Raw genomic sequence first — 27,825 nt, 5'->3', positions numbered from 1 at the left:
CATAAACTACAGAGGAGAAAACAAAACAGAATGTTTATAAAAAACATGCAGTTATCCCTAGCTGCTTAAAAGCTGTTTCCCGCAAGATTGCAACTGACCGTCTCGTTCACACTGTAGGTAAAACATGGAAACGAGACATATCTTTATTTTTGTCTTCTGCATTTCAGACAAGGGTTACAACCTGCACTGATTTAATTGGAAACATCCTCCTGATGATGGTGAACATGACTCAATTACTAATACAGAACAGAATTTGCAGATTACTTTTGGTAAATTCTAAATTCTATCGGGAAAATTATTAATTCTGCAGTAATCATACAGACTATGTGCGCTGGGAAGCCCATGATCTAATGGAAACACTTTGTTGCCATCTAGGAATATCACTTACTTTACTATTAGATTAGGTCATTTCTGGAAACCAGGTCAATTTGCTGAAAATGCAAAGTAACATTGTTCCATTGGAAAGGATAACCTCATTTTAACTTCACACCAAGTCAATAAGGAGAAATTCACTGAAAACAAAGAATGTTGCGCCTCTTTCAGAACAATGGAAACAAGATTGCAGTCAGAGTCACTGGATTTTAACAGCTCTGTTTTGGATTCACCAGGCATCAAAGAGAACAACATTCAGGTATCTGTCCCTAGCACAAAGTTCTTAAAGAAAGCCCCAAAGCTGGGGATGCAAAGCTAGTCCTAAATTGGACTACCTGTTCATTGTGCCCTGGAATAGGATTTTAGAATGCAGAATAGCACACTCCTTGCTGAGTCAGATTCATCACATTCACAAAAACATGAGATTACCTTACAGAGGCAGCTGAGCTGTCATTTCAAAGAAAAGTGGCACACAAGCTGGTGCAAGCACAGAATCAACTGCCATACATTTACAACAGTGGGGGACAAACCAAACTTAGGCAGTGCTGATACTGTGGTGGGGATCTGGAACTGTAGATAATGCGTTTGATCCTCAGGCGATTTCAACCAAGCCATGCCAACTATACAAACATGCTTATTTGCAGTACTTACGAAGAGAAAAATGAGCTTTTATTGTATCCCTTGGTATTACTGAGAAAACAAAAATGTTCCCAGGCAAACAAGCCATCTTCAGCGCACTTGTTCACAACAGCTCTGGGTCTGCCTCTGGTTTTGCCTTTTTCAGCCCTGGTAAAAATACAGTATAGATACCTGGGAACCAAAAAGTACCAAATAAGGACACTGCTAGATTGCAGAAGCAAGAAAGCACTGCAATACATATACTAATTATGTACGAAAGCTGTTCTTTTTCTTTAAACAAGTTGATACTTATTTTTGCAACTTCTAATTCCAGTTAATTTTTGGTCATATTGTTACGAGCTTTACTTTTTTCCTATTCCAATTAACATAAAGCTTCTTATTTCCTATGATTTTAATGATACAATGCCCATATTTTTTTTACAATGTTTTATCATACAAATATGAGGGGTGTTCTGGCCAATGGACCCACGGGTAGTTACTGGAGAATTTCTGTGTTTCTTCCTACTGTAAGTTCACACACTGGTATCAGTATGACCCAGGTTCACTGAAGAGTATCAGCACCATTAGGTCCCAAATTAAGATAAGAGCAACAGAAATTTAACAAGCTGACAAGGAAAACTGGGGAGCAGTTAATGCATACAGCAAGAAAGTTAAAAAAACCCAAAATCACAAACAAACAAATAAACAAAAATAAACCAAAAAACCAAAACAAACAAACAAAAACAAACAAACAAACAAACAAAAAAACCCCAAAACAACGCAAAACCAAACCTTACAAAAGTTACAAACACACTGAATGGCATATTCTAAAAAATATTTTGTGGTGCTGAATACAACATAAGCCTTGGCAGAATGATTTTGGAACAATGATTTTGATTTTTTATAGTCTATATTATTACAAAGACCGTTTCTATTTCATTTTATAAACATTCGTAGCTAAGTTAGCCTATGGAGGGAGGTTAGTGAAACTGGAAACACAATGCCAGGCTGAAGCTGAACCAAAGGCAGGCAGATGCTCTTAAAGCTTTATCTCGCAGTTTCCTTGCTGCCCCTCCGTCCTGAACAGCATCAACCTTGTTATTAGTAAGGTGTCTCCAACACACTGACTGCCATAAAATATACCAGTCCCATCACTGGCCAAGTAGCAAGGCCAAAGTCTTCATTATGTCTTTAAAGCCCTCCTGTCATTATACCCTAAGGGTGGCAGCAATCTGCCTGCAGCCCCTTGTCAATTTTCACTACTGGTCAGAATATCTTGCCAAATTACCTGAACAAATTTCAGCTGGGTAGCTAACATTCCTCACTATGGCTCAATGGCACTGTTGCATGCCACGAAGCAGTCTCCCTGTTTTACCTCAGAACCAGCTTCACTGATAGGTTTCAGAAGAGGAAGGCTTTTTGCATATATACACATTTTTGTGAAAGTGCACTGATACTTGTTACCTAACGAGGTGAATGGCAGTGCGTGGAGAAGGGAAGCTCCTTCAGAGCAGTGCTCAGTGTGCTGTGAATCAAGAGCCCCCATCATCACCACCACCACCACCACAACAGTGTTGGCAGCACAAGGGTCCAGGGAAGAGCCAGCAGAAGTGCCATTTTCTTCTTACAGAGTCCAAATAAAAAGCGCACACAAAATAGGGATTTGTTCATGCTGCTCAAAGCAGCATTAACTCTCCCTCTGTGTTCAGTGACCCCACCAGATGGGTCACAGTGCACAGATGCTGGCACACAGCCCTTGCTTGCGGAGCCAAGAGCCATGCAGGAGACCAGAAAAGAGACCAGAGGGTGAATCTCTCTCCTCCCTCCCCTCCCTCCCTGACATCTCATATTTTAGATGTCCCAGTCCGGCCAAGCGCACTCACTTTTGTGCCACTCCTAGCCCTCTCCCCCTTTGAAAGCCTCATTCTTCCCTTCCACAGCCTTTTCTTCACGATGTCTCTATACAGATCATTCTACCATTGTTCATAAAGCACTAGGAGATGAATGGTGTTACGTAACTGTTAGTTACTGTTTTATCATTTTTTTTAGAATGATGGAAAAGTGAAATGGGAATGTAGACTCCCCTTGGGGCCAGGCTAAGCAAACTAAACTTACATTACTGGTGACCCAAAAGTATATCCACTTCAGCATCCCTAAAATGGAAGAATGGAAGGGTAATGCATTTCAGTACATACTGTCCCACACAAAATGACAAACCATTAATAACTATGGCATATAGGCATGTCTGGGGTGAGAAATCTTTCGTGTTGTAGCTCCTAGTCAAAAGAGTTTACAAAAAAAGTGTTGGGTTTTGGTTTGGGGTTTGAGGTTGTTTTTTTATACTTGCAATAATTTGCTATTCATTAAGCTCTGATATCTTGTGGCTTTTGATATTCCAAAGAGGTTTTATTCAGCTTGCTATTCATTCCAGGTCAGCTAACATAAAATCAATAATAGTTTGGACAGATTTCCTTCTTGTAATAAGCCTAGAATTGGCATACATAGCCTAAATTATCTTCCTGTTTCACATTTACAGGAGCTTTCTCTGAGTGGTTTGGTTCTTTTTCTCATATTCTTTTGCAGCAGAAATTTGCAGTGGCATGTCACAAGGCTTTTGCACTGTTTGTACCCCAGACACAGATATGAGCTGCCTATTGAACTCAATGAAGCTTCTTGACACTAAAACCAACTACAGCAAAAGCAGGTTCTCACTGCTGAAAAGTTCAATTACACTCTCATCCAGGCCAAAGTTGCAATTCTTCATGCAGGCAATTCTGGTACTCAGTTTGCAACATCAAAAGGACTGCTATGAGTAGTGGCTGCACAACCAGGCACTCTTCCTGTAGTAATAATCTGGTGTTCCGATTACAGTGTCCTACAGCACCACTTGGTTTTAGGCTGACAAACTGTCCCATGTACCTAAATATTTGCACTAAAGTTCAGTGGGAAGTGATGGCTCTAACGTTTCAGCAGAGCATGTAGTTCATATTTAAGTGACAATCTCAAAGACCAGTGCACCTAAAATACCTACTGAACAATGCTTTACTTAAGCATGTGTTTAAAGCTGAGACCATGCTAAGTGATTTGCTGAACTGTGATCTAACCGTGTTTCTGGTCGTATTACTCAGTGTCTGGCAGCAACCTCTCTCATTAGAAAGCAAATCCTTTACTGCCTTATAAGCCAACAGAAATTATGCATCCTTGTAAAGAAGGTGTCAAAGCTGAGTTTGCCTGAACTGTGCTTGACAACTGTTTAGAAAGCTAAGCCAAACCATTATTTTCAACCATATTTTGAAATAATTTGTTTGCTTTTTATTGGAAAGTTTTGTTGTTGTATTATGGGAAAATATAGCATGATCAAACTGAAAGTCAAGGAATGATTTGACAAACTTTTATAGAACCCTGTGCAGCAAACATGGTATCTTGCTGTCACATAGCTTGATCTTGATTGGGACAAATTCTGCTCTCAGTTATAGCAGGGCACATACGCTGGAATCCAGAGCTGAATTTTGCAGACTGGCTCCAGTGGGAATTTAAAGGCCCCCAGCACCTTGCAGGACAAAGTCCCGTGGCATCTCTGCAAACATGAAGTAGGGCTCAACAAGTGGTTGTGATCATCTAAGAGTTCACTGCCACTGAAAAGTGAGGATTTCACTCCTTCCTGCTTACTCACTTCCCCACATCTCTGACCTTCTCATCCCTTCCTTGCACTGGCTCTGGCACTTGCTTACTAACTCACCAATTTGACAGAGAAAGACCTACTTTGCTGTAGTTGCTGCACTGGATTTTTTGTCCAGATTAGTGAGCTCAAGCCACTTTTGGAAGAGAAGGCAGCGCTTGCATCTGTACTTGCACAAGGACAGAACCGTGTCAGGGTGAGTAACAAAAGGGCGCACAACAGGAGGAAGAAAACTAAAAGGAACAATGAAGACATGGCTTTCCCTTTCCATCAGCAATATGCTTTTAAAATCAGCAAAACCCATTCCCCATAGCCCTGATCTGCTTTCACCTGCATCAGTTTTACACCGGTGCTACCCCACTAATTGCAATAATTACTGTTATTTGTTAATTCAAATCATTAACATCCAGAAGCCCTGGCCATAAGCAGGGCTCCACTGTTAAACAAGGAACTGTATCTACACACTGCCCCTGCTCTTGAGGAGCTGACAGCCTAATTCATCACAAGGTACAACTGGATGAGCAAACTGTGGAAGAAAAAGTGGTCAGGAAGGTGGGGGTAGTAGTTAAGAGGAAGACATGACCAAAATTTTATCCTGAAACACTCATCAAATTGTTTGGTACTTATTCAGGTGGGTCAGATGAATTTAATCACTGAAAGTAAATCTACTTGCCTGAGCAAAAAGCCCATCAACAATCTAGCATATGCAACAGGCAATTATACCATTTCTTTATTTCATTTTAGATTCAGCTTCACCAAAGGCCTAATTCTGCATTTCACCTTGATACAAAAACTCCCACTAAAGCAAACGGGAGATCTGCCCGAGTCTGGAGTGCAGCTGGACTAGGCAATTCGTCTGTCAGTCTTGTTGCAGACAGTTCCTCAGCATATTATAGCGTTATTCCCCATCTAAATAAGCAAGCAAACCAACCAAGAAAACAACATCTAAAATTATCGTGAATGATCCTGTTCTCTATTACCAGATTCAACCTCCTTCCCCCTCATGCCTGAGTTTTAGGCTGAGCTCTGTGTGACAGTTCTTTCTACCAAACATGAAAAATACTACTTGCTTGGCACTTACCATGCCTGTTTTACTGAATAGGAAGGAAAAACATTATGCATTTGGCCATTATCATTAAACAGCATGGTAAGAGGTGGGTAAGCAGAATTTGTGTCTAGATGAGAGAATGTCAAAACACTGTTTTGCAAAGCTGATTTAAATTTATCACAGTACATACATCTGAGGTACTTGCATAAATTATAATCCTGGTTTAGTATTTACTTAGTTGTATTAGAAAATCTGTTAGAAACAAACCTTGAGCGCTGACAATCAAGACTTCTCTTTCTGCTAGTCTTGTTCTGCCACTGTACGTGGTAAAGGCATGAAATATCCTTCAGCAATAAAACAGAAATTTGAGGGGAAAACAGAGATGTCCATTGCAAGAAAAATGATAACACAGCTCTTTGTGTTAAAAGTACAGAAGCAGCTTCATTTCAGTCTTCACTAGTAAGCTGTACAGTGCTGTGTTATCACGATGAAGATATTGTGTCATTCATCTTTCAGCAACATCTTAACTGTAAAATCCACAGCACTGGAAAAGTTTTTGTATGGAAATAAAAGAAAACAAGGATGTGTTTTGATGATAGGTGATGCTTTCCATCTGAGTCCAAGATATAAGCCACGCAATGGTTATTTAAGTAGCACGGCATGCCATGTTAGACTCTTAAAGTGCCGTCTGTTTCCAGTCTATGATAATTAAAAAGTGAATTGTGTACACAAATGGAATGGATACATAAAGGTGACTGATACTCATGCCAAAGTAATGTAGAGCGTACAATGAAAATACTTTTGCAGATATTGCACTCATATTCTACTTTCTTGATATATCTATTCACTACCTCATGTTTTTGATCTGTTGTGCACTTGGATCGAAACCAGTAACAGCAGACATCAATTTTTTTCTTTTAGTCCCAAATATATAATGAAGGTATAAAACTGTAAAACTACAATAAAAATAATGATAATTAAAAAAAAGCTGCACATACATTTTTTGAGTGGGGACGGTAAGCACAGGACTGAATTATTTAGAAATTCTGAAACAGGAAGGTAATTAATAAAATTATTTATAAAGAAGTATATCTACAATATTTAATAATTTAAGGCTCACAAGAAACTAACATATCAATGACAATAGACATTTTCTGCTATAGGGTTAAAAGCACCAAAATCACTTCACATACTACATAACCAGATCTGTACTGATCACAAGTGGAAAACTCTGAAAGTGCTGATCCGCTAATGTTCCTAGTGCTTTAACGATGTTGTATTTCACAGGAATAAGAAATCCCCTTTCAACCATAAATACAGTTATACAGATATAAAATATATTGGAGTAATTTCAATTTGAAACTACAGTACAAAAAACCTCAACCTCCCTCACCCCCCAATCCATTCACTCTTCACACACACATCTCCCAACTCTTTAATACTAAACGTGAAGCAACTGAATTGCTTACAAATGACCCATTTAAAACTGACCACCATTTGCTAAAATAAGTTGCTACAAATTAGATTTTGCACTGTCATAATTTACCAGCTCCTGCATCATGGAGAGTAGCTTATTCTTAGTCTATTTTAAAAATAGGTGACCCTTTGTGTCATGGAAAAAGAACACAAAAACATGTATTCCTGGAGGACTACCCAGGACAGTGATCAATTTATAAAATATAGCCTGATTTAAAAAACTAATTGGTACCAAAAGAATAATTGTAGTAGGAAGTTTCTGACACCAGCAAATCCTTCTGCATCTCTGAACTCTAACCCTCTCCTCTCCTTACAGGTCTGTTTCCCTATTGGTGTCCAGACAGAGAGCATAGAGGGATTTTCTGAGATCTACGTTACTTTTTGCTTTGATATTTGTTTTCTCTAAAGAGTCGGTGCCATTGTTGAACCCCTCACTGTTTTCCAAGTGCACAACAGATTTGTTCAGAGAGTTTCTACTTGATCTTCTCTTCGCATCTCCCCCCCCTGCCGTGCTGCCCTGAGCACTACTGTGTTCATCTTTGAGGACAGCTTGCTCTTCGTGATCAGTCTCTCGGTGGTAGAAGTAATTGAAGTTGGATACAATGACAGGGACAGGCAGGGCGATGGTGAGCACACCCGCGATGGCACACAAGGAGCCCACAATCTTGCCCCCCACGGTGACAGGTCGCATATCCCCATAGCCCACAGTGGTCATGGTTACCACTGCCCACCAGAAAGCATCGGGGATGCTGGAGAAATGAGACTCGGGGTCATCTGCCTCAGCAAAGTAGACAGCACTGGAGAAGAGGATCACACCAATAAAGAGGAAGAAGATGAGGAGGCCCAGCTCCCTCATGCTGGCTTTCAAAGTCTGTCCCAAGATCTGCAGCCCCTTGGAGTGCCTGGAGAGCTTGAAGATCCTGAAGACTCTGACCAGGCGGATGACTCTGAGGATGGCCAGAGACATGGCTTGCTGCTGGCCACTACCCCCATTGCTACTGCCGGCCCCAGGCTGCTGCTGCTCATGGGCCAGCTCAGTGCCCAGGGTGATGAAGTAGGGGATGATGGCCACAATGTCGATGATGTTCATGATGTTGCGAGAGAACTCAGGCTTGCTGGGGCAGGCGAAGAAGCGGACGAGGAGCTCAAAGGTGAACCAGATCACACAGGTAGTCTCGATGATGAAGAAGGGATCAGAGAGGCTACTGGGTGGCTGCACAGGTGGGGAGTCCCTGGTCGTGCCATTCAAACCTCCACTTTGTGGGGGCAGGGGCACGGGCAGCTCCCTCTCGTCCCTGAATTCTGGCAGGGTCTCCAGGCAGAAGGTGATGATGGAGATGAGGATGACCAGCACGGAGACGATGGCGATGGCCCGGGCCGAGCTAGAGCTCTCGGGGTACTCAAAGATAAGCCAGACCTGGCGCTGGAACTCATTGCGGGGCAGGGGCTTCTCCTCCTCCTTGATGAAGCCCTCATCCTCCCGGAAGCGCTCCATGGCCTCCTCGCCCAGCTGGTAGAAGCGGATCTCGTCGGCAAAGACGTCAATGGAGACATTGACGGGCCGGCGGAGCTTGCCCCCAGACTGGTAGAAGTAGAGGATCCCGTCGAAGCTGGGCCGGTTGCGGTCGAAGAAGTACTCGTTGCGGAGCGGGTCGAAGTAGCGCATGCGCTTATCGGGGTCCCCCAGCAGCGTGTCGGGGAACTGGTTGAGGGTGCCCAGCTGGGTCTCGAAGCGCAGCCCCGAGATGTTGATCAGCACCCGCTGGTGGTGCATGGCGCCTTGGGTCGCCGCCGCCTCCTCCTCCTCGTCGCCCGCCGCCGCCATGGCCATGCCCCGGCGGTGTCCCCCCTCCTCCGGGGGGCCCATCTCCGCCGCCGCCGTACCGGGGCGCGGGGCGCGGGGCGGCGGCTGGGGCGGCGGTTGGGGCGCGGAGGGGCCCCCGCGCGCCGCCGCCCGGCCGTTGGTGCTGCCCGCGCTGCCGCTGCGGCGCCTCCCGTCGTCTTCCCGGGGGGCCGGCGGGGGCTGCTCCCGCTCCTCGTCCGCAGCCGGCGGCGGGGCGCCCTCCTTGCCGTCGCTCAGGCGCGGCGCGGCGGAGCCGGCGATGTGCAGCAAGTTGCCCCGCCGCCGGACCCGAGCGCTGCCGCCGCCGCCTCCACCGCCGCCGGCCGCCGCATCCTCGCCGCCGGCGATGGCCGTGGCGCCGCCGTTCTCCAGAGTCACCAGCGCGATCTCCATGGGCAGCGGCGGCAGGAGGCAGGCGCGTCTGAGGCGGCGGGCATGCTGCGCTCGCCGCCCCGCCGCCGCCGCCGGCCACCTCCGGGCGGCCGCCCTGCCCTGCCTGCCTGCCCTGCCCTGCCTGCCCTGCCTGCCCTGCCCGCCTCCGCCTCACTGCGCGGCGGCGCGGGGCCGAGCGCGGCCCGGGGGAGCCGCCCGGGGACCCGGATATGAACGAGCGATCATTATATTATGGTCGCTTGACGTCAAAGAGGATCCCTTCTCCTCCGCGCCCCCGCGCAGGCGGCGGCAGCCTCCCCCGGGCACCGGGATGCCGACCCCCGCCCCGCCCCGCCCCGGAGGGCGCTCCGCACCGGGCTGGGTCACGCCGCAGGCAGCGGATCTCACCCGCGGGGAGCGCGACGGCCCCGGCGGGGCGGGAGCCGCCGATGCCCGCAGGTGCCGCCGGGCCGCCGCGCCGGGGGAGCCTTGGCGGCGGGGCCGCCCCGGGGCAGGGGGAGCCGGGCGCAGGGGCCGGGGGGGCGGCTGTGCCCGGGTAGGGGGCGTGGGGCGCCCCCCGCCGCGCTGCACCCGCCGCCGGGGATTACGGTGCGGCCCCCGCACGTGGATTACTCGCTAAAGGGATTGCGCGCAGCAGGGGGTCTGGCTGTAAACCCCCACTCACCCAGAATGACAATCATAATCGAAAGACCCGGGGGATTCCTGGCGCCTCTTGGCGTGCGCCCCCCACCCCCCGCCCTACTCACCCCCAGCGTAATGAGAACAAAGGGAGAGACTGGGTATTTTGCTTTGCTTTGCTCTGCCCTCCCCCCCCCTCCCCCCCCCCCCCCCCCCCCCGTTTATCATGGAAATGGTGCAGCTGCAAAAGGTGCTTCCAAAGCCAGCAGGCGACAACATTTGTACCAGGGTAACTTCATGCTGGCGTTTGCAAAGGGGACTGTACTTTCCCTTTGATACATTCTTAAACCCAGTCAAGGCTGATACATTTCAGTAGATGCACGTTTTATTAGAGAAAAGGAATTGAAGCAGCCTTACACAAGGACTTCAATTGCAGTTCAGTAATATAATCAGTGCTAAGATCTTATTTTCTATATTCAAACCATGAACTCATCTACTCTATTCAAGGTCTACAGGGGAATATACTAAATATGTATACAAATACTGTTGGATTAAAACCTATATATATATATATAACACTTCACTCTTGTGGAGCTTCTGGGTTTCTAATAAAATCAAGTATAGAAAATATTAAGTGAAAAAACATTTTGCCAGAAGTTGGCATCACTGCAGTGGCAATTTTACTGAATCCATAGTTTACCTAGATACACCAGGATTGGTGAGTTTTCACTTAATTTAAAACATTACCTCTGTGTATGAAATATGCCTAAAGATATTAACAACAGTGCCAAAACAGAAAACCGTAATTATATAAAATGGTAATTGTAAGTGATGATTTGCCCGAGACATGGTCATGTTCTATAATGTGCCTCTGAGAACTGAGCGCAGAATCGCTGACCTGTTCTGCCACTGTGCCTGTGAAGTAAAAGATCACTTTATTCACACAAGTAATTCCTCGAAGCAAAAGTATTCTAGAGCACCCCTTTGGAAATAATGGCTCTTTTATTTACAGTTATTTAATAGAATAATGTATCCAACCTGAAAAATGTAGTATAATATCCTTTAGGACTAACAAACTCTGATAAATAGAGACACACCTGTGCACCCTGACAACTAATGCCTGATCTGTTATCGATGCATGTAAGGGATTATAACCAGAGGAAGGGCTTGCACACTGGAAAATTATTCTGTTTTCCCAGCTCTGTCAGCTCCTCTAATGCAAGATATTCTCCCTCCAAACCTTGCCGCAGGAATAATCATTTACTTCAAGAGGAAACATGCCTGGACAAGTCATACAGATCTCTCAAAGGCAATGCCAGTCAAAATTAATAATTTGCACCTCAGGAACTGTGACACCTTGCTATTGCAACAAACACCTTTGGAGTTTGCTCAATGAATATGTCCCTTTCACAGGTCTGGTAGCAGGCATCCACAGACACTCAGCTGTGCTTTTACCTGCATACAAATATAATTGGTAACACAACATAAAACAGATGACTTGCCAGCACCTGTGCCTGCTCCCTCACCTCTGTACTTTTTGTCATTTAGCCTGCTGTTCCTGCATGTATTTGAACATACAAACCCTTGTACCCATCTGCAAAACTGCCTTCCAGGGACCTCCTCCCGCAAGGGTTACATTTTGCTTTTGCTTGCAATCACGCTGTATTTATGTGACCTGTCACTTCATTAGATGAGTCCCCACGGGCTGGAGAACAAACCCCAGCCCCCTAAAAGGACATACACATGCTAAGCATCACAGATCTCCCCGCTCTTTCGAGCACCCCTCACAAAATCCCCACATCCATTCTCAGCCCTCTTCCTACACTTCCCTTCTCAATCACAGAGACATTCTCGAAAATTCCCCTATGCCTTAAGTACCCTCAGGACTGTGACAGAGAAAGTGCAGACAGAGCTGGGAAACTTGCTGCTGCTCAAATGGTTGCATCCATTCTGCCATTCCTTCACCAACAGGGAGCTGCACTTAGCTGACGCCTGGGAGAAACGACGCTGAATTTAAATTCTCGTCTGATTAAACCCCAAGTTTCTAGCCCTTCTAAATGTTGCGTTGCAGTGTTCACATCCTGAATTTGCAGGCAGATGGGATTATCCCCTAAAGTGCGGATAAAAAGACAGACCTGCCCACATTCATCTTGCTGAAAGCCTCACTGAAAACCCTATGAAGAAAATGTACATTATTAATTGGTACATCAGGAATATATGGCAGCTCTGTATAGCATTTGAGTAGAATATAACTACTTTCTTTGCAGTTTTAACAATTCTGAGACTCTGGTATGGTGTCTGTATATGTGGGTACATAGGAGGAGAGGAGAAAGGGGTGAAGAGGAGTCAGAGGATGGTGTTTAAATGGAAGAAAATCTACTCCAAGCAGGGAATTTTAAAGAGCAATTCTTATTTAGCATCCTTAATATTTTGAGTGTGATGAAAAGACTAACGCTTTCTTGAAGAGCAGTCCTACCAGCAGAAAGCCAAGGTACTGGAGAGAAAGGATGACATGCAGAATAGTGAGACATACCAAGTGCTGAGATGTGCTACTGATGCTTTAACCAGGCACTCCCTGACAAAGAAATTATTTGTCCCCATACCTGTGATTTAGCAAAAAGTATTTACTACCCTGATCACATGCACACGTGCCAATCAGTCCCTTACACCCCAGCACATCCACGCCAAAACTTCTCTCCGGCTCCCACTGCCACTCAGTTCTTCTAATCCAGTTGTCATTGCCCTCTGACTGGGATGTTTCTTTTCCCCCCATCTGGTCCATACAGCACCATTAGTGCCTTATCCTGCAACCTCATTCGCAAGTTTTCTCCTGAGGCTGGACAAGTGGCTAGTAAATGGGACTCCCCTGGTTAGGCAGCATCAAGGGGCTGCCAAAATGTAATTCTTTTAAGATTCCCTACTTTACCAGTTAGCACCTATGAGACATTAATACAAGCTTTGGAGAAGAAGAAACACTGTTCAGGCTGCAGATTCTCTTTCACCTGAAGGCAGGCTGTGTCCCCGATGCTACCTTACCAACACTTCCACGGGGAGAAAAGAAGAATCATACCCTAATGCCTGGTGCAACCATCATGCTGGGGACGTGAATAATGCATGCCTGTGGTCAGACCTGCGTAATCCTGTGCACCACATATGAGATTTCTGTGACTGCCTCCCATCTTCTGCTGCATTTTCAGCTTTGCACTGGCCTCCCCCTGCTCTCAGGTACTGGGACAGATGCAACTGGCTGATCCAGGCCATCATACATAGCAGGAGCGGCAGCTGTGTGGCTGCTGGGAGCTGTTGTTCAGTAGGATGTTCCCACACAGCGAAATGTGTGATCCATCCCACGTGAGGATGTCACATATTGAAAAGTGAGCAACGGGGATAGTCTGCAGAGGCTGCATTCATCTACCCATACACAAACACACATACACACACACTACATACACACTCTCTGGCACACCTAAGGACACCTTGAGGACATCCAGTCTTTTCACAAACACACCCTCTTGGGCCATCCCTATCACTGGCTGTGGAGCTGCAGCACTACAAAAATAAAAATAGAACTGAGATGTGGAGAGATGTACACCAGTCTCTCAAAGTTTAATCTGCCCACAGCCCTCCTCCTCAGTGGTGGTGGGACTCAATGTGTCTGCTTCGACACATTTTGTGGGGACAGGGACCCCACAAATGTGCCTTGTGGGGTGATGTGTGTGACTACTTTGTTTCTTCTCCGTGTATTGACTAAATAACATTCCCATCATGGCAGATGGTGAGGAAGTCATCTGAAGCTGAGAAGCAACCGAAGGGGTTAAAGGCAAATCCGTGCCTCCCCCACTTAGTTAATTCCCCAGCAGCCTGATCCTGTGTTGAGATGATTCAGGCCAGAGAGACTGCCACAGTCCCCAAGGGAGACCCCAGAGAAAAGACGCATATTTCCTGTTCAGGAGGATTAAGTACAAGGCCATTGACAAATCACAGTAAACATCTGGATGTGAGCACTCCACCTATCAAGCCCTAATCCATGAGTTATTCATTAATGAATTCAGCAAATTCACACTGTTCTATTTATAGGGTCAGCTGATCTTTTTTAATGTTTGGCTTGGAGGTGTTTTACATCTGTATCAACAGATTTTTATTTATTGTACAAAGCAATCTACTGTATTCTGCTTTTGCTTAATTAATTGTTTAGAGTAATTCTTTTGCCTTTTTTAAAAAAAAAACACACACTGACATATTTTTTGATCATATAAAAAAATTCAATATTTAAAACCCAGTGATGCTCCTGCATTTTATATTGTTTTGCGATTTTAAGCCCAAGCTCCTCTGGAAACTTTCCATCACACAGTGATGGAAAAAACATTAAAGAGTAATTGATTTTCTTTTCTGTATTTTGTTTTGATTAAAATGAAAATCCCTCTCATTTATCTTCTGAGGGAAAGTAAGCATTGAGTAAACGGTCTGGTTAATTCAAAAGTAATTTGATCAGAACATCCATAATTTACATTGACTTGAACAGCAGGAAAGATGCTGAGCACTACCAGATATCAAGCTTATTCATTTAAACAGACTACTTACATTATGCTTTACAGCTTGTGAATGTAAACCACTCTAAGAACGTATAATGATCAACATTTTATAAGGGGAAAACTTGCACACAATTGTGCCCTTAAAAGTCATCTGTTAAGCTTCAATAACACTCCAGTCGGCTCACGCAAACCAGGCTGTGTCGCTGAGTGCATTGCTGTTCACACAGCTGTGCCATCTTGTTCCCAGTGAAATCTGCAGGCTTTGTCATTGATACTGGTGGAATCAGCGTTTGGCCCAGAGGTTTCTATAAAACCAGCTGCGACAGGATATTTTCAATTCACCCTCAAAGGTTTGGACTCTGCCAGACAGCATGAATCATTCAAACTTGTGATTTATAATTTCCAGTCTTATTGACTTACAATGTATTACTGTGATGCAATCTTTAACTTTAGGGACTTGATCTTAAAGGGGGAAATCTCATTCTGTGCTTTTATTCTCTTTTAAATTCCAGGAGCACTACCTCTACTCTCAGGTTTTTGCTCTGGTCACAACAGGATTCCCCAAGTGGACAGTACCAACTGTGATAACCCAATTTACAACAGAAGAATGAAGACAAGTGAGTGCTATCTGATGGAGCAAATAATCAAGACCTGCAGAGCCACTCAGCTATACCTATGCAATTTTATCTTCACTGCTAGTGCAAATACTCTCACAAGTGAATTTTGTTTGCATCGATGCTTTTGTAAGGGCCACGCTCCATACTAGTATCTATTTCTGTATGTAAAGCATGGTGTTTCTGGGAAAACTTAATTCCTTCTTATCATCCAACTGAAAATACTTCATTTTCATCCTATGGCTTTTGAAGTCACACTGACAAAAAGCTCTTACCAATTCAAAAGGACAAGATCAGGCCACTCACTCAGGCTATGAGAAAGAGGGACAGGAATAGATCGATCCAAGGTTGCATGTCTAGGACAAATAGTTACGGTGGCATGTGATCTAGGTGATCAGTCACTTCAAGCTGTCAGGTAGAATATTCATATTTTTGTATTTTGTTACAAACTACGTGGCCAGTCACAGTTCCAGAATCCATTGCGGGAAGCTCTGTCATACACAAACTAAGCTGCATAGGATGCTTTAAAAAAAGCTAAATGACATGTTTACAAATGTATATATTTTAAGAAGCAGTAGATTTGGAAAAACACTGAGTAAGCCAAATTTCATGTTAATTTCTATTTTTTTATCAGTCATGAATTATGAGTGAATCAAGGAAAATCAAAATACGGGATGCTTACTCTGGTATAAAATAAGTAGTGAAGTCCTTGAAATTAGTAACTACAATCTGGAAAAGCTTATGTGAGCAGAAACTGAGGTTGAGATCTACTTGTGATCCCCTCACATATAGGCAAAAGAGCCTAATTAATTAGATTTCTTTGTAAGTATAGATAATTCAGACAGCTGCAGGGAAGTATGCTCTACCATGAAACTAGGGAGCTAAACGTACTGATGGTTTAAGCAGCACAGGGCCATAAGTGAATTATTAAGTGGACAGGAGTAATGAAACAGCTGTACTTGTATTAAGTCTTCAGTGCCGGAGAAGCCTCTGGGGAAACCTCAACATGAACATGGTATGTTAGATACACAGCAGATTTTCTTTTTCCTGTCTTACCAAACAAAGGGAAGAATGGAGGACCCACCCAGAGGTTTATTATTTGAAGCTCTAACAAAACTAGCATTCTAGTATGCAAAGGCAGTACAACTTATATAGTAAGTAGTGTAGAAAACTATTTGACAGGAAGAAAACAAGCTAGCACATAGATGTAAAATAAGCCCTGGTTACTTTTCATAGTCACCAGTGAAAATCAGAAGAAAGACTACCCAAATTAAAGGAATGACATTTATGATGTGTCATAGTGGTAATGTAAGCAAATCCTTTGTGTATGTGTGTGAAGGTAAGGAGGGCAAGGAATGGAAGACAACTTTTTTATCTTATGCATGTGCATGTAGTAGCTAAAGGAGAGGTTTGGCATATGAACACAGACCAGTAATGAACAAGTTGTGTTTATTTTGCATAACCAGATTGGTATAGAGCATAATTTTTTTTCTTTTTTTGTGTGTGTACATCCATTTGCTAGGTTCAGGCTCGCATCTAATCCTCTGGACATTCCCAGAGGAGTTGGACTTCTTTACATTTGAGGTGAATTTGGCTTGGCAATGGCAATGCAGCATGTTACTAATTCTAATTCCCTCCTTCAAGAGCCTTGTATTTCAACTGTGAAAAAATCACTACTTCACAATACTTGTTTTAATCAACAGAGCTGAATGCAATAAATAAATACCACTTTGTAGTTTAAAACCTGAATTTAGGATTTTCAAAGCACTAGCAGATCAAAACTTTAACAGTATTTAACTGTCTGCAGGTGAATATAAATACCAAATTCTAGTTGTAATCGATTTAGGAGCAAAAAAGAAGCCAACAAGTGAGTGCTACAGTCAATGGAGCTATGCTCCTTTGCGCTAGCCAGTGGGTTGACTTTATACATTTTGTATTAATACTTGTACAACTAGTTAGTGGAGCTGGTTGCTTGTAGTGGCATAAAATTTTTATCTGTAATAAGAGGCAAAATTTTGAAATAATAATAATAATATTATTAACAATAAAAACAAAGTAGAGTAAAAAAGTTATGAATAGGGAACCACAAATCTATTCTTTCTATTAAAAAATATGGCATCTATAAGGAGAGATTCCAAGTAGTCTTCATGTATTAAAAGCTCTCTATTGTTATGAGAGCAACCAAAGGCAAACAAGCATTCCAGAAAATGGTACATGATGTTTCTTACTGTATTAGTTTGTTACTTAAGGATGAAGGTGCTAATAATAATGCTTTCTTTAGCTTCAAAAGAGTGAAGGAACAGAGGCACCTGTCCAGATGGACAATGTAAAGACAAATTTCCTTCATGCTTATACTAATATAAAGTTAAACCATCAGGGCCATATAGCTGTAATTCACCCCAGTCCCAGGGGGAGCATCCTTAAAAGGAAAGGCTGGGATGCAGCATATAGGTCAGGGCATCCTGCAGTCTCAGTGAGTTCCTGGCTGATGCTGTTACCTGGACACTACTTTCAAGGCTGGAGACACCTGATCCTACCTGATCTAGAACAGTAAAGCTGAAACAGTCTTATGAATGCGAAGAAACTCTCTACAGCCTAAGACATGACCAGGGAGTCATGGTTGGATGCTAGATCTTGCAAACTGAGCTAACAGATGGAAGGTAAGGAGGAGATCTTTTGGTGCTAATTTCACAAAGGCTGCTATGCTGATGACTACTTGGCTTGGCTCTGCATCAGCTTAATTAAGTGTGCTCCTCAGTACCTTAAACCCTGAGTTTATGTCATTCTTTTTTTCTCCCTAACTTGAGATATTGGAAGGCAACTGTGAGTCTGCACACATGAGCCTCACATAATAACGCCCCAAATAAGTTTTCTTCATCCAATCATTTTAGAAGCAGCAGAAAATGTGCAAGTTCATCAGACGGTGCTCACTTTCCTCTTTGATTTTCTTTAAGTCAGCTTCTCCTGCTTTCCCCTAATGTAGGTCCGGTAGTAGAAGTGTAGGAAGAGAGCAATGAGGCTGAGAATGTAGAGGAAGACTGCAGCATTGAAGCCATCAGGGAAGGGACATTCTGTGAAGAGGTTGTAAGAAGAATGAGCAGCAATGGCCACAAACTGGCACTGGAAGAGGGGGAAAAAAGAAGCAGCCAGATTAAGGAACCTACATAAGACATATATCAACTGACCATTAGGGACATCTTAAAGAGTATCACAATATACTAGTAGTGTCCCCAACCCAGAGCATCACCTGCTTGCTTCTCCTGACACCTCTGAAAAACTTGTGCTTCGAGCCCAGCAGTGTTTTCCCAACATGAAGGGGTGTCACACATCCACCAAACACTGAGGCTTGCCCACTGCTGTAGGGAGCAGGTCTGGAATGCAGCCTCTCCTGCCTAGGAGCAGACAGACCACCGCCCTTGTGCCATTTCTCTGCCATGGGCCAGTAACAGAGATCTTGGAACATGGAAACTAAAGGTGGAAGACTCTTCCTCAGTGGTAATCAGATTACTATACCCATAATGATTTTGATTTGTATTTTATCTTACAGAAAGGAACTAAAAATGCTACTTTTATTCATTCAAACATTAATCCTTTTTTAAAAAAATATTTTATTGTCATGTTGAAGCAATGAGTTCTACCTGCCAGAAGTATGTTAAATAAAAACTTATTTCCTGTGCTATATTTTGCACTACAAATACTTTTTCATCTCATGCAACACTTTCTTTTTCTGCTTTCACCATTCAGGATAAATAAGAATTCTGGACCAGCCTTCAGTGCACCACTATTTTACATACACCTTATCTTTTCTTCCTTTTCTCTGGTAACTGCATACTTTTTGTTTGCATAATGTCTCTTTGTGTGTAATTAACTCTCACAAATGCCTAACTATAATCATTGTTCTTGTCTGGAACATTGTTTTTATGCTGTGTCTTTGCAAAGCCACAGGATTGTCAGGATTTGCCACCTCTTCAGAGATGAGGTAAAGAAAATCCCAAGGGATTTTCTTTTTTTTTAACTCGCCTCCATTTGCCTGCAGTATAGACATAATTTTCCTTTCTGAAGAAACAAAATGAGCTGCCCAAACTCCTGCCCTACCAAGAAGCCAAAGTTTCCCCAAGTTACTGCCCCACACCTCTCGAAACCAAGCTCTGTTTTCAGGGCTCCAGAGGGGAAAAGGCTACCGTATACAACAAAGAGAGAAATCTAGTTGTCAATTTTTCTCTCTCCTTCACATTACAAAGGTGGGGTCTTATTAGTTGATATGGTCAGTGAAAGCCTCTTGCTGGTTTTCTGAGTTATTCAAAGCAGGACACCAGTCAGTTCACCTCTCATAGTGGTACATGAGGACACTGTGATTTCCATAGCCAGCAAACAGAAGACTTGAGCCAGTAAGAGAACAGAGACAGACAGCAGGGGCCATCGCACCATCACACAAAGTACAGAGAGGAACACATGGAACTAATTACCAGCTGCATGATGGTTAGGTAACGCTTCCACCATAGGTAGCGATGCATCTGTGGTCCCAGGCTGGCCAGGGCGTAATAGCCATACATGAAGATGTGTACAAAGGAGTTTAACATTCCGATAAAGAAGGCTGAGGAGTAAAGAAGTCAGGCTGAACAAGTCACACAAACATTTCAAGACTAACACCGTGATGAGCTCACAGCCATTGTGATGATGCTTTCAAAATACATCATATCATCCCTACACATGTACCTTCAGACTCTGCCTAGGAAGCAGGTAATATTCTCCCTTCTCCTTTCAGCATATATCCATCCTATATCTAGTGTTCAGAGACAGAGAAGAGCTTCAAAGGCAGATGAGAATACTACTTCTGACCTAACTGTTTCATACCATTCCGGTGTTAAGGCCATGTAGCCAAAATGGCTTCCCAAAAAAGAATACCCCAGCATCTTGTGTAGGGCCTACTACCTATAGTGGCCTAGTACTCAAGTGCTTCTCTTTTGGTGGAGCAAAAAGGAGAAGCAGCCCAGACACAGACCAGAAAGGGGAGTGAGGACTAAGCTGGACACAGTCAGAGCAGGAAATGGAGACCCAGGACCTGGGCTGCTGCACCAGGCCCAGCTGAATGTGGTCTGGGTGGAGATATACATAGACTTTGTATAGGATGTTACTGTTTCTGTTTGGCCACGTTCTATGGGCACATTCTTATTCTGGATGAAGCCTGGATGAAGTGAACATAGCAGTCTAAATAGCCCAAAGAGCTGAGCAGACAGTATCAGCTGAAATGTACATTTCCCACACCTTTGGAGGCAGGTGAGCTTCCTACCTGCCAGTCAGCCCATCTGCATTGCTCATGCTATCTCCACAGCAAGAAGAAAACTGAATCACAAGGTGTCTCCAGAAGCATACCTTGTCCTCCAGGCACGTATTTGACACCTGACCACCAGTTGAACAGCATAGTGCCATGATGGTACACGTGCAGAAAAGTCACCTGGTCTTGTTTCTTGCGCAGAATAAAGAAAACCTGAAAGAAGCCAGACAAAGGAAAATGTTGAGCTGATGTGTTTAAAAAGAAGATTTTACAGTAGAAAACTGATAAAAAATAGTTAATGGTGATTCTGAATTTCCCAAACCCATTTCCTCTGCTCTTGACAAAAACTGGTGAAATTCAACACATGCCATAGATCTTGTATTATCTGGAATAGGGAGGAATTAGCAGTCAGATTTTTTTCCACAAAGCCCCAACTATTTTTCCTTTTGGATTCAGACCCAAGGCCCAAAGAGGACACATCTGAGACTCTGACTGAGCTTCCATACAATTTACAGCTGTGTGGGTCTGGTCCTTTTCAGGACATAGGTTAGATGTTTAACAATGCCAGACAATGACCTACAGAAAAAGTGCTGTGTTGAATGCCCAAACCCTTCTGAAATATGCATTAGTAAAGAGAATGTTTTTGGCAGATGTATACATGTCAGGTCACTGTATTTCAGCGTGCACATTCAGACACACATAACAAAAAGTGAATCTGCTTTTCAGGGACTCAGGACGGGCAAAAAGCTGCTTTTCTTGCTGATGAAAACAGAGAGGATTGGTCAACCCAACGGCAACAGGCCTAGGAGGCCTCCACGTGACAATCCACTTTCAGTCAGTGTGTTGTCAACTTACACCCGAAAGAGCACTAGAATGTGAAGTCTTAGGCCAGGATACTGCTTCTCCTGCTGACCAAGCAGAGAGGTGGGATTCCCTTAGTTCAGTCATTTAGTTCATTTTTAAAATAGGAGAAGACCTGAAGACAAGCTATAAAATGGTACTGTCTTCAGGTGAATGTTCAGTCTAACGTAGGACACAAACCTTTAACCCACAACTTTGGGATAATCTGTGGTAGCAAAAAATGCCAGGACGCATACTTGTACATTTGCAGTTTCTTTACTGCCCAACTAACCACTGTTAGCCAGACAGGCAAGGGCAGATCCTGCCTGGCAGCCTTAATCAACTGGTAGCTGAGATATGGGGGGACCATCGGGCAATAGCCAAGGTTAAAGCTTCTCCCCTAGCACTGTGGTCAGGAGGGAATGCCTGCCCGCAGGAAGGGTGCTAGGGAGCAAACTTGCAGCCACTGGGACAGAGGTGGTCAAACTGGACAGCAGTGATTCTTTTCTTCTGGAAAAGAGCTTTTGAGGAAGCCTAGTGGCATGATATCCAGTGGTGGTGCTGGACTCTTGCAGGCCAAACGCTGCCAAAAACCAGCACGCTGAAGCTAATCCCTCTTCTTTAACAGTATCAGCCTTATTCCCACAAACAGGCAGAGCAGAACACATGAAAACAGCATTTACTGAAAAGCGTCAACCAAATCAATACAGGATCAACTGAGGACGTTAGCTTCTGGCACCCTGCCCTTTTCTGACAAGGAAGTGATTTATTTACAGCATCAGTCCCACTGTGCAAGTGAGCTGAGCCCTCCTTACCGTGTCAAGCAGCTCGATGACTTTGGAGAAGAAGAACCACCAACACACTCTTGCCATCTGCCGGGCAGCACAAGGAAACGCTGTTAGACCTCAAAGCGAAACCATCGCTCAGTCTCACTGCCTGAGATTTCCAGCTGTGCGCTGTGTGAACGCTGCCCACCAGGGATCGACCGCAAAGGGCAAAAACTAAGGGACTCTTTTACAGCTACTGCTTTTTCTTTTTTGTTGTTTGTTTGGTTGGTCTTGTTTTATTTTTTGCTGATCTGGGGCGTGGAAAGGCATTCAGGGTTGCTTTGGCTGGTCAGATGATTGGTTTGCTAAGTTGCTTGCTCTTTGATGAGGCAAGGTTGAGCTGCTCAGAAAATGTTCTAGCCTAAGGACAAGTATCTGAAAACCTGAAAAGAAATATCCGTGCTTGCATCTGTTCAAAGCCTGGTTATATCCGGAGCCAAAGCAGAATAGCTCTGAATTCAAACAGAAAAAAATCATGCAGCATTTTGAAAAGCTGAAGCTGGTGGGACACCCCCACCCCCACCCGCAGTTATGACCAGACAAGGAACAGTTTTAGCTAAATCCCTCTGCTAAAAGAAATGTTGAGTAAGATTTGTCACGTGAAGATGAGTATATAAAAATTTGTTTTCTTGTTGACAGTGATCACCCAGAATCCTTATATAGTCAATTGAATGAGTCACATATATTTCAGAGGTAATTTGCAATATCTATACTAGAAATCTGTCTTCAGATGATTGGATCACCCTGTCTCCCTCGAAGAGGAAACTTAGATGGCTATGTTGACTGAGATGATTAATTTATAGACAACTAAAGTGAAATGCAACTGTTGAAGCAATCAATTTGCTGAAATAGGTTTACAAGCAACAAACTGGAGTACAAGCCTTCTTAGGCATGCAAATTGCTATTTATAAGCAAAACAATCTGCATACCCACAGGTGAAGCTGGGCCTAAGGCAAGTTTTGCATAGAACTGTACCCTCATTCCTAGTTCACTTTGGCTGTAATCCACTGGCTGACACAGGTAGCTGTAGTCATCCAAGATTGAAGTTGCCAGGAACTGAAACAAAAGAAAAGCAATAGAGATACATTCTCTTTTCGACACCATCGGTTCTAAAAGATGTGCATATTAATGCTAAGGTAATAGGGTCTTAATCTGCTAGTCACTGACAGAAAATCTATGCAATTTATACAGCTGAGCAAATATTAAAAACCTAAAACAAAGCACATCCTTACTGGAATCTGAAAAAAGAAAATTCAGTCTGGGCATATTTGTAACTCATTGTGTAACCACTGGAGTGCTCAAAAATGCTTCAGCAGGAATAGTGAATTCTAGGCTTCAGAATCTCTCTGAAAATACACTGTTTTCCTTTGCAAAGATCCCATACTGTTTTGTTTTGGCTGGTTGCATTTGACTATTAATTGGAATGCCAAAACCTGGACCAAGTAACCAGTATAACTCAGCAACAAAGCACAGACAAGCAATTTTCACACCTGTCCTCAGATCAAGTAGTAATTGTTCAAAAAAAAAAATGCAATTTGCTTTAACTAAATGCAACAATTGTATTATAAACTAAAAGGGCAAAACTGTCGACAACATGCTTTTCAAACCTATTCAGCCATGTTCCCTTGAAGAGTTTTCAGCAGCCTATATGAACTAGGGAACGGCTTGTAGAAAGACTTATGCACTGAGAACAAGCAGAAAACAGTGTCGGCAGTACTCTCGGCAGCAGGAAGCTGCAGTGTGCTTGGCACTCCTGGAGAGGACTGCATAAGTCTAGAGAAGCAGTTCTTATTCTCGGAGACGTGGCCCTCACCAGCCAGACCCGAGACAAAATGAGGAGGTTCCACGTCCTCTGTACGCTCTTTGTCTATGGGGGAGATCTCAGCTTTCAACTTGTCCATCCAGGAACCTTCCAATGTAAATTTTATTAATGAGAGGAAGATCGAGAAATGGGAGGAAATGAGGTATGCTTCGGAAATAACACTTTCAACAGAGCAATACTGCTCCTCTTGTGGTATAATAGACATGTCGAAGTTGGCTCTCACTCCCTTCATTACAGTCCATCAACAAAAGCCATTGAAAAGGTTCTGGCATTCAACCACTTCCCAGATGCTTACCTAGGATCCAATCCTGTCTCCTCACCTCGTAAAACATGTAGCTTGATAATGTCATCATGGTTAGATTGTAGGCAATCAGCAGGCCTCGCAGCTTCAGCGGTTTCCGTCGACGCATGTAGAAGGGCCCCAGTGCCACGACAAAGAGGTAGGAGGCAAAGAGAAGTGTGACTGGAAGTGGAGAGTGGACCAGGGGCCACGGGTCCGTCCTTGGATCTGAAAAGCAAAACACACAGCCAAAGATGGCAGATCCCGCACACTGGATGGCAAATACATTTAGTTACTTCCCTTCTGCATGCTTTCCAGCAAAAAGAAAATTGGTATCTTGTGTCTGTACAAAATCGTACCACAGTCCTTCTTGTACCCTGGAGCTGTGTGTACCAGACTCTGCTGAAAGGCTTTGGAATAGCATTCGGGTTGGGACTGTAGTACTAGAAGACTGCTCTGCTGAGCACCAGCCTTCTACAGCACAGCAGAGAACAGACCTTTCCTGTCTTGAGCTGGAGCCCCCACCACAGGCTGCAAGACTGTCCCACACACGGGCTAACGAAGTTCAAGACATACGCAGCAGGGATTCGCAGAACAAACCCATCCGTTTCTGGCTCTTCAGGAATGTAAATCTTGACAGCTAAATAATAAAATTGTTTCAGTCACTGGTGCTATTTCCTCCCTGCCCCACAATGCTCAGGATATCTGAAATTCTCCACATTCATTTTTATATCTACTCACAGGGTGGACTCTCTTAAAAGCATGCCATTTCACTAGAAAATGACAAAACACTTCTCCCTGCCAAAAATGCTCTTTAGTCCTACAGCAAAGGGAAGCTCAAAAGATTTTCTGTCATGTCACCTCCTAATCCTGCCTCATCCCTGATCATATCATATTGCAGGATACATTACATCTGCAAAAATGTCCCAGTTCCCATTCATGCTTTCTTCCTATTCCCATTGTGGTCACTGCTCTGCTAAACTCCCTCAGCATCTCCCTTTGCTTCCTGACCTGCCAGTTCCAAGCCCCAGATCCCTCTCACGGTTCTAGCCCTGGGTTCCTTGCAAAAGTCCTCTATTGAATTTTAGTCCTTGGCTCACTGGTGAGTCTGTGGGCCTCAAGGTTTGTTTTTTGTTTTTGTTTTTGTTTTTTAAATGCCATCCCTGTCTACATTACACTGTTAAGCCCCATCCCTTCTAAACCTCCCAGTTCTTTAGTATTCCTGTTATGGGCTTTGCCAAGAGCTCTGATATTCCACTTCTGGATTTAACAGTCCATCAGAGGTCCTGAATCCCAATTTAGACTCTTCTGAAATTCAAGTCCTGAAACATTGACAGCCTGAGCACTATGCCCCAAGTCCTTCTCCTGTCAAAGCCACCATGCAGGCCTTCCATTCCACCTTCATTCCACTTTGTTGGCATTTCCTTACATCTGGGGATCCAACAGAGCCCTGTGGGACCAAATGGACCTGCAGAACCTCTAGCTATTGAAGATCTGCAGTCTCCTATAACTGCAAAATGTCAGATCTCAAACACTGAGGAGTAGTTTCTGTCAATATTTCATTTGATAATAGGTTTTTCTGGCTTCACAATGAGTTTAAACTTCAAAGTATTACCTCTTTGGTCTACTAAGCTTTCCCATGACACATGAATATGGATTTTTAAAATTCCACTTTCTTTAATATTCCAGACTTAAGGCAATCCTGAGCACATATTGCTCATCATCCTGTCGAAGCCTGTTGCACATTGAACAGAAAGCTGCTGAGAGTTCCCAACCATGGAAATCGGAAATCCCCCATCCCTTCATTCCTTACCGTGATCCAGCTGGAGGTGTCCCTGAGATATATTTCAAGACTTAAGGGAAGTTCACGATTATGGAGAAGGAAAAGTGAAAATCTGCTTAGTCAAAAAAAATGTAGGCTCACAGGATCCTGTTCCTTCTAGGTTTGTTCTTCATGATAATGCTATTTATGTGGAAATTTCTATTTAAGACAGTATCTCTACCTACCTCCACTTTCAAGGACCCAATTGTAGAATTCCTGAGTTTTTTGCCAAGTTGAAGCCATCACAAGTTCTGGAAAGAAATTAAAAATTAGCATCCCCTGGATGAGATTAAGCCCATTGATCCTAGCCTTGACTGAGTCTTAAATAAGGAGGCTCCTTAGACAAAGACTCGGGACTACAGCTAATGAAAAGAAAATAGTTCGTTTTCTGTAGAAATTTAAATTTTGGACCAGGATTAGAGTCATGTTTAAAAAAGGAAGGAAGAGAACCCTCCTTTAATGATTAGCTATTTAACTTCTATTTCCAGTTTTTGATATTTTGTTGACGTTCACCTCTAAAAATACTCTGATCAGCTGCATGTGAAATACCAGAGCCAGGAGCTCTGTGTACCATGTTGGGAAATCAATCACGTGATACTTTTTCTAAAGCAGTGTAGGCACAACACTTCTGCAAGGACACACACCAGCAGGCATAACGGCATCCTCTGCAGGCATTCTTGGAGATTCACCGTGTTAGCAGGCAGTTTGGCATTACTTCAGTACTGCTGCAACTCTACAGATGTTAACTGAGCTATGTTGGTTATTTGGCTTTCTGAGGCCCAGTTTATACATTAAGTTTGTTTATCTTGTATATATTCTATAATACAGTATATTAAAGTAGAATACTCATATATAATATGATGTTCCTCCTCTTCCCTTCTTTCCTTTAGCAGGAGACCTTTCCAAGGGCATTCAGAAGTTCACCTAGAAAACACTTTACTGCAGTTACTTTGAACAGCTTGTGTTATCTGCCTTACTTCTCCCCACCAGCAAATGCACAGGACCAGCTTTCTCCCAGTTTCATCTCCTCCTGGTACTGAGAAAAGCACATTTTCTCCTTTGGCTCCTCATAGGCTGCTGGGTATAAAAGTACCCACACCTGCTCTGGACCTGTCCCCTACTCTCCTGTGCCCACCGGGTCCCTGCAGCACAGTAGTTTGTACATCACGTGGCAGGGAAAGCTGTAGCCTAATGTAAGGCTTCTTACACTTATATAAATTTGTTTTAAGGAGCCTTATGAATATGAAAGGCTTAATACCCAGACCATATAGTTCTGCTGGAACTACAAACGCATAAAGCGTGCCTTGCACTGTTTACCAACTGTATTTTAACTTTGCACATCTGGATAAAACGTATTAAAATTAACAAGGCTTTGCTGTGTCCCAGCTGTATACAGATGTACTCTGGAGAAACATACCAAGCAACATGACTTGCTGTAGCTACACCTCCCTGTCTGCAGACCTCACAGCCTGGTGACAGAAGCATACTTGCACAAATTTCTCTCCTGCTGTCAATCATTGCAGTCAAACTCCTTTTTGGTGTGTTTCTCTGACACATACCCAAGACCCTCAGCACAAGCACCGCTCACACACAACCTGACACAGACACCCCCACGCCCTCATAATCTGGGCAGAATCTGCCAGCAGAGAGATTAGTCGGTGATTATCAGCTGGCTCAGAGTCAATCCAGCAGGGATTTCACGCGGTTACATGCCCTCAGACAATCCACACCCATTCCAGCTCACTCCACTGCCTTTGCTTCCCCTG

At 43.7% G+C, this 27,825-nt stretch overlaps 2 protein-coding genes across 13 annotated transcripts in view; both read right to left on the bottom strand.

Moving 5' to 3' along the window:
* The window catches only part of LOC308065362 (potassium voltage-gated channel subfamily A member 5-like), a 71,263-nt gene extending 61,742 nt beyond the window's left edge, over positions 1-9,521 (bottom strand). For 3 of the 7 annotated variants that reach the window (XM_080391225.1, XM_080391224.1, XM_080391228.1), the window contains exon 1: positions 1,024-9,521. In XM_080391225.1, the coding sequence (XP_080247351.1) occupies positions 7,504-9,429 (1,926 nt within the window). In that variant the 5' untranslated portion in view covers positions 9,430-9,521 and the 3' untranslated portion in view covers positions 1,024-7,503. The remainder of the gene's footprint in view (positions 1-1,023) is intronic. The other 4 variants (XM_080391229.1, XM_080391230.1, XM_080391227.1 and 1 more) reach the window with 3 other exon arrangements.
* An 889-nt stretch (positions 9,522-10,410) lies between these two features.
* LOC308065366 (very long chain fatty acid elongase 4-like) overlaps positions 10,411-27,825 on the bottom strand; it is a 38,278-nt gene continuing 20,863 nt past the window's right edge. The window contains exons 2-9 of one of the 6 annotated variants that reach the window (XM_080391246.1): positions 26,704-26,983; positions 26,245-26,310; positions 24,278-24,465; positions 23,113-23,191; positions 22,124-22,185; positions 20,567-20,681; positions 19,660-19,787; positions 10,411-12,221 (exon numbers count right to left, since the gene is read on the bottom strand). In XM_080391246.1, the coding sequence (XP_080247372.1) occupies positions 12,210-12,221; positions 19,660-19,787; positions 20,567-20,681; positions 22,124-22,185; positions 23,113-23,191; positions 24,278-24,465; positions 26,245-26,310; positions 26,704-26,734 (681 nt within the window). In that variant the 5' untranslated portion in view covers positions 26,735-26,983 and the 3' untranslated portion in view covers positions 10,411-12,209. Of the gene's footprint in view, positions 12,222-16,265; positions 18,314-19,659; positions 19,788-20,566; positions 20,682-22,123; positions 22,186-23,110; positions 23,192-24,277; positions 24,466-26,244; positions 26,311-26,703; positions 26,984-27,825 lie in introns of those variants that run through there. The other 5 variants (XM_080391245.1, XM_080391242.1, XM_080391241.1 and 2 more) reach the window with 5 other exon arrangements.

Source organism: Falco punctatus, assembly GCF_963210335.1.
Source record: "Falco punctatus genome assembly, chromosome: 6".
NCBI classification, from domain to species: Eukaryota; Metazoa; Chordata; class Aves; order Falconiformes; family Falconidae; genus Falco; species Falco punctatus.
The sequence above is the reverse complement of the archived record's forward strand: the minus strand, read 5'-3'. Positions and strand labels throughout refer to the sequence as shown.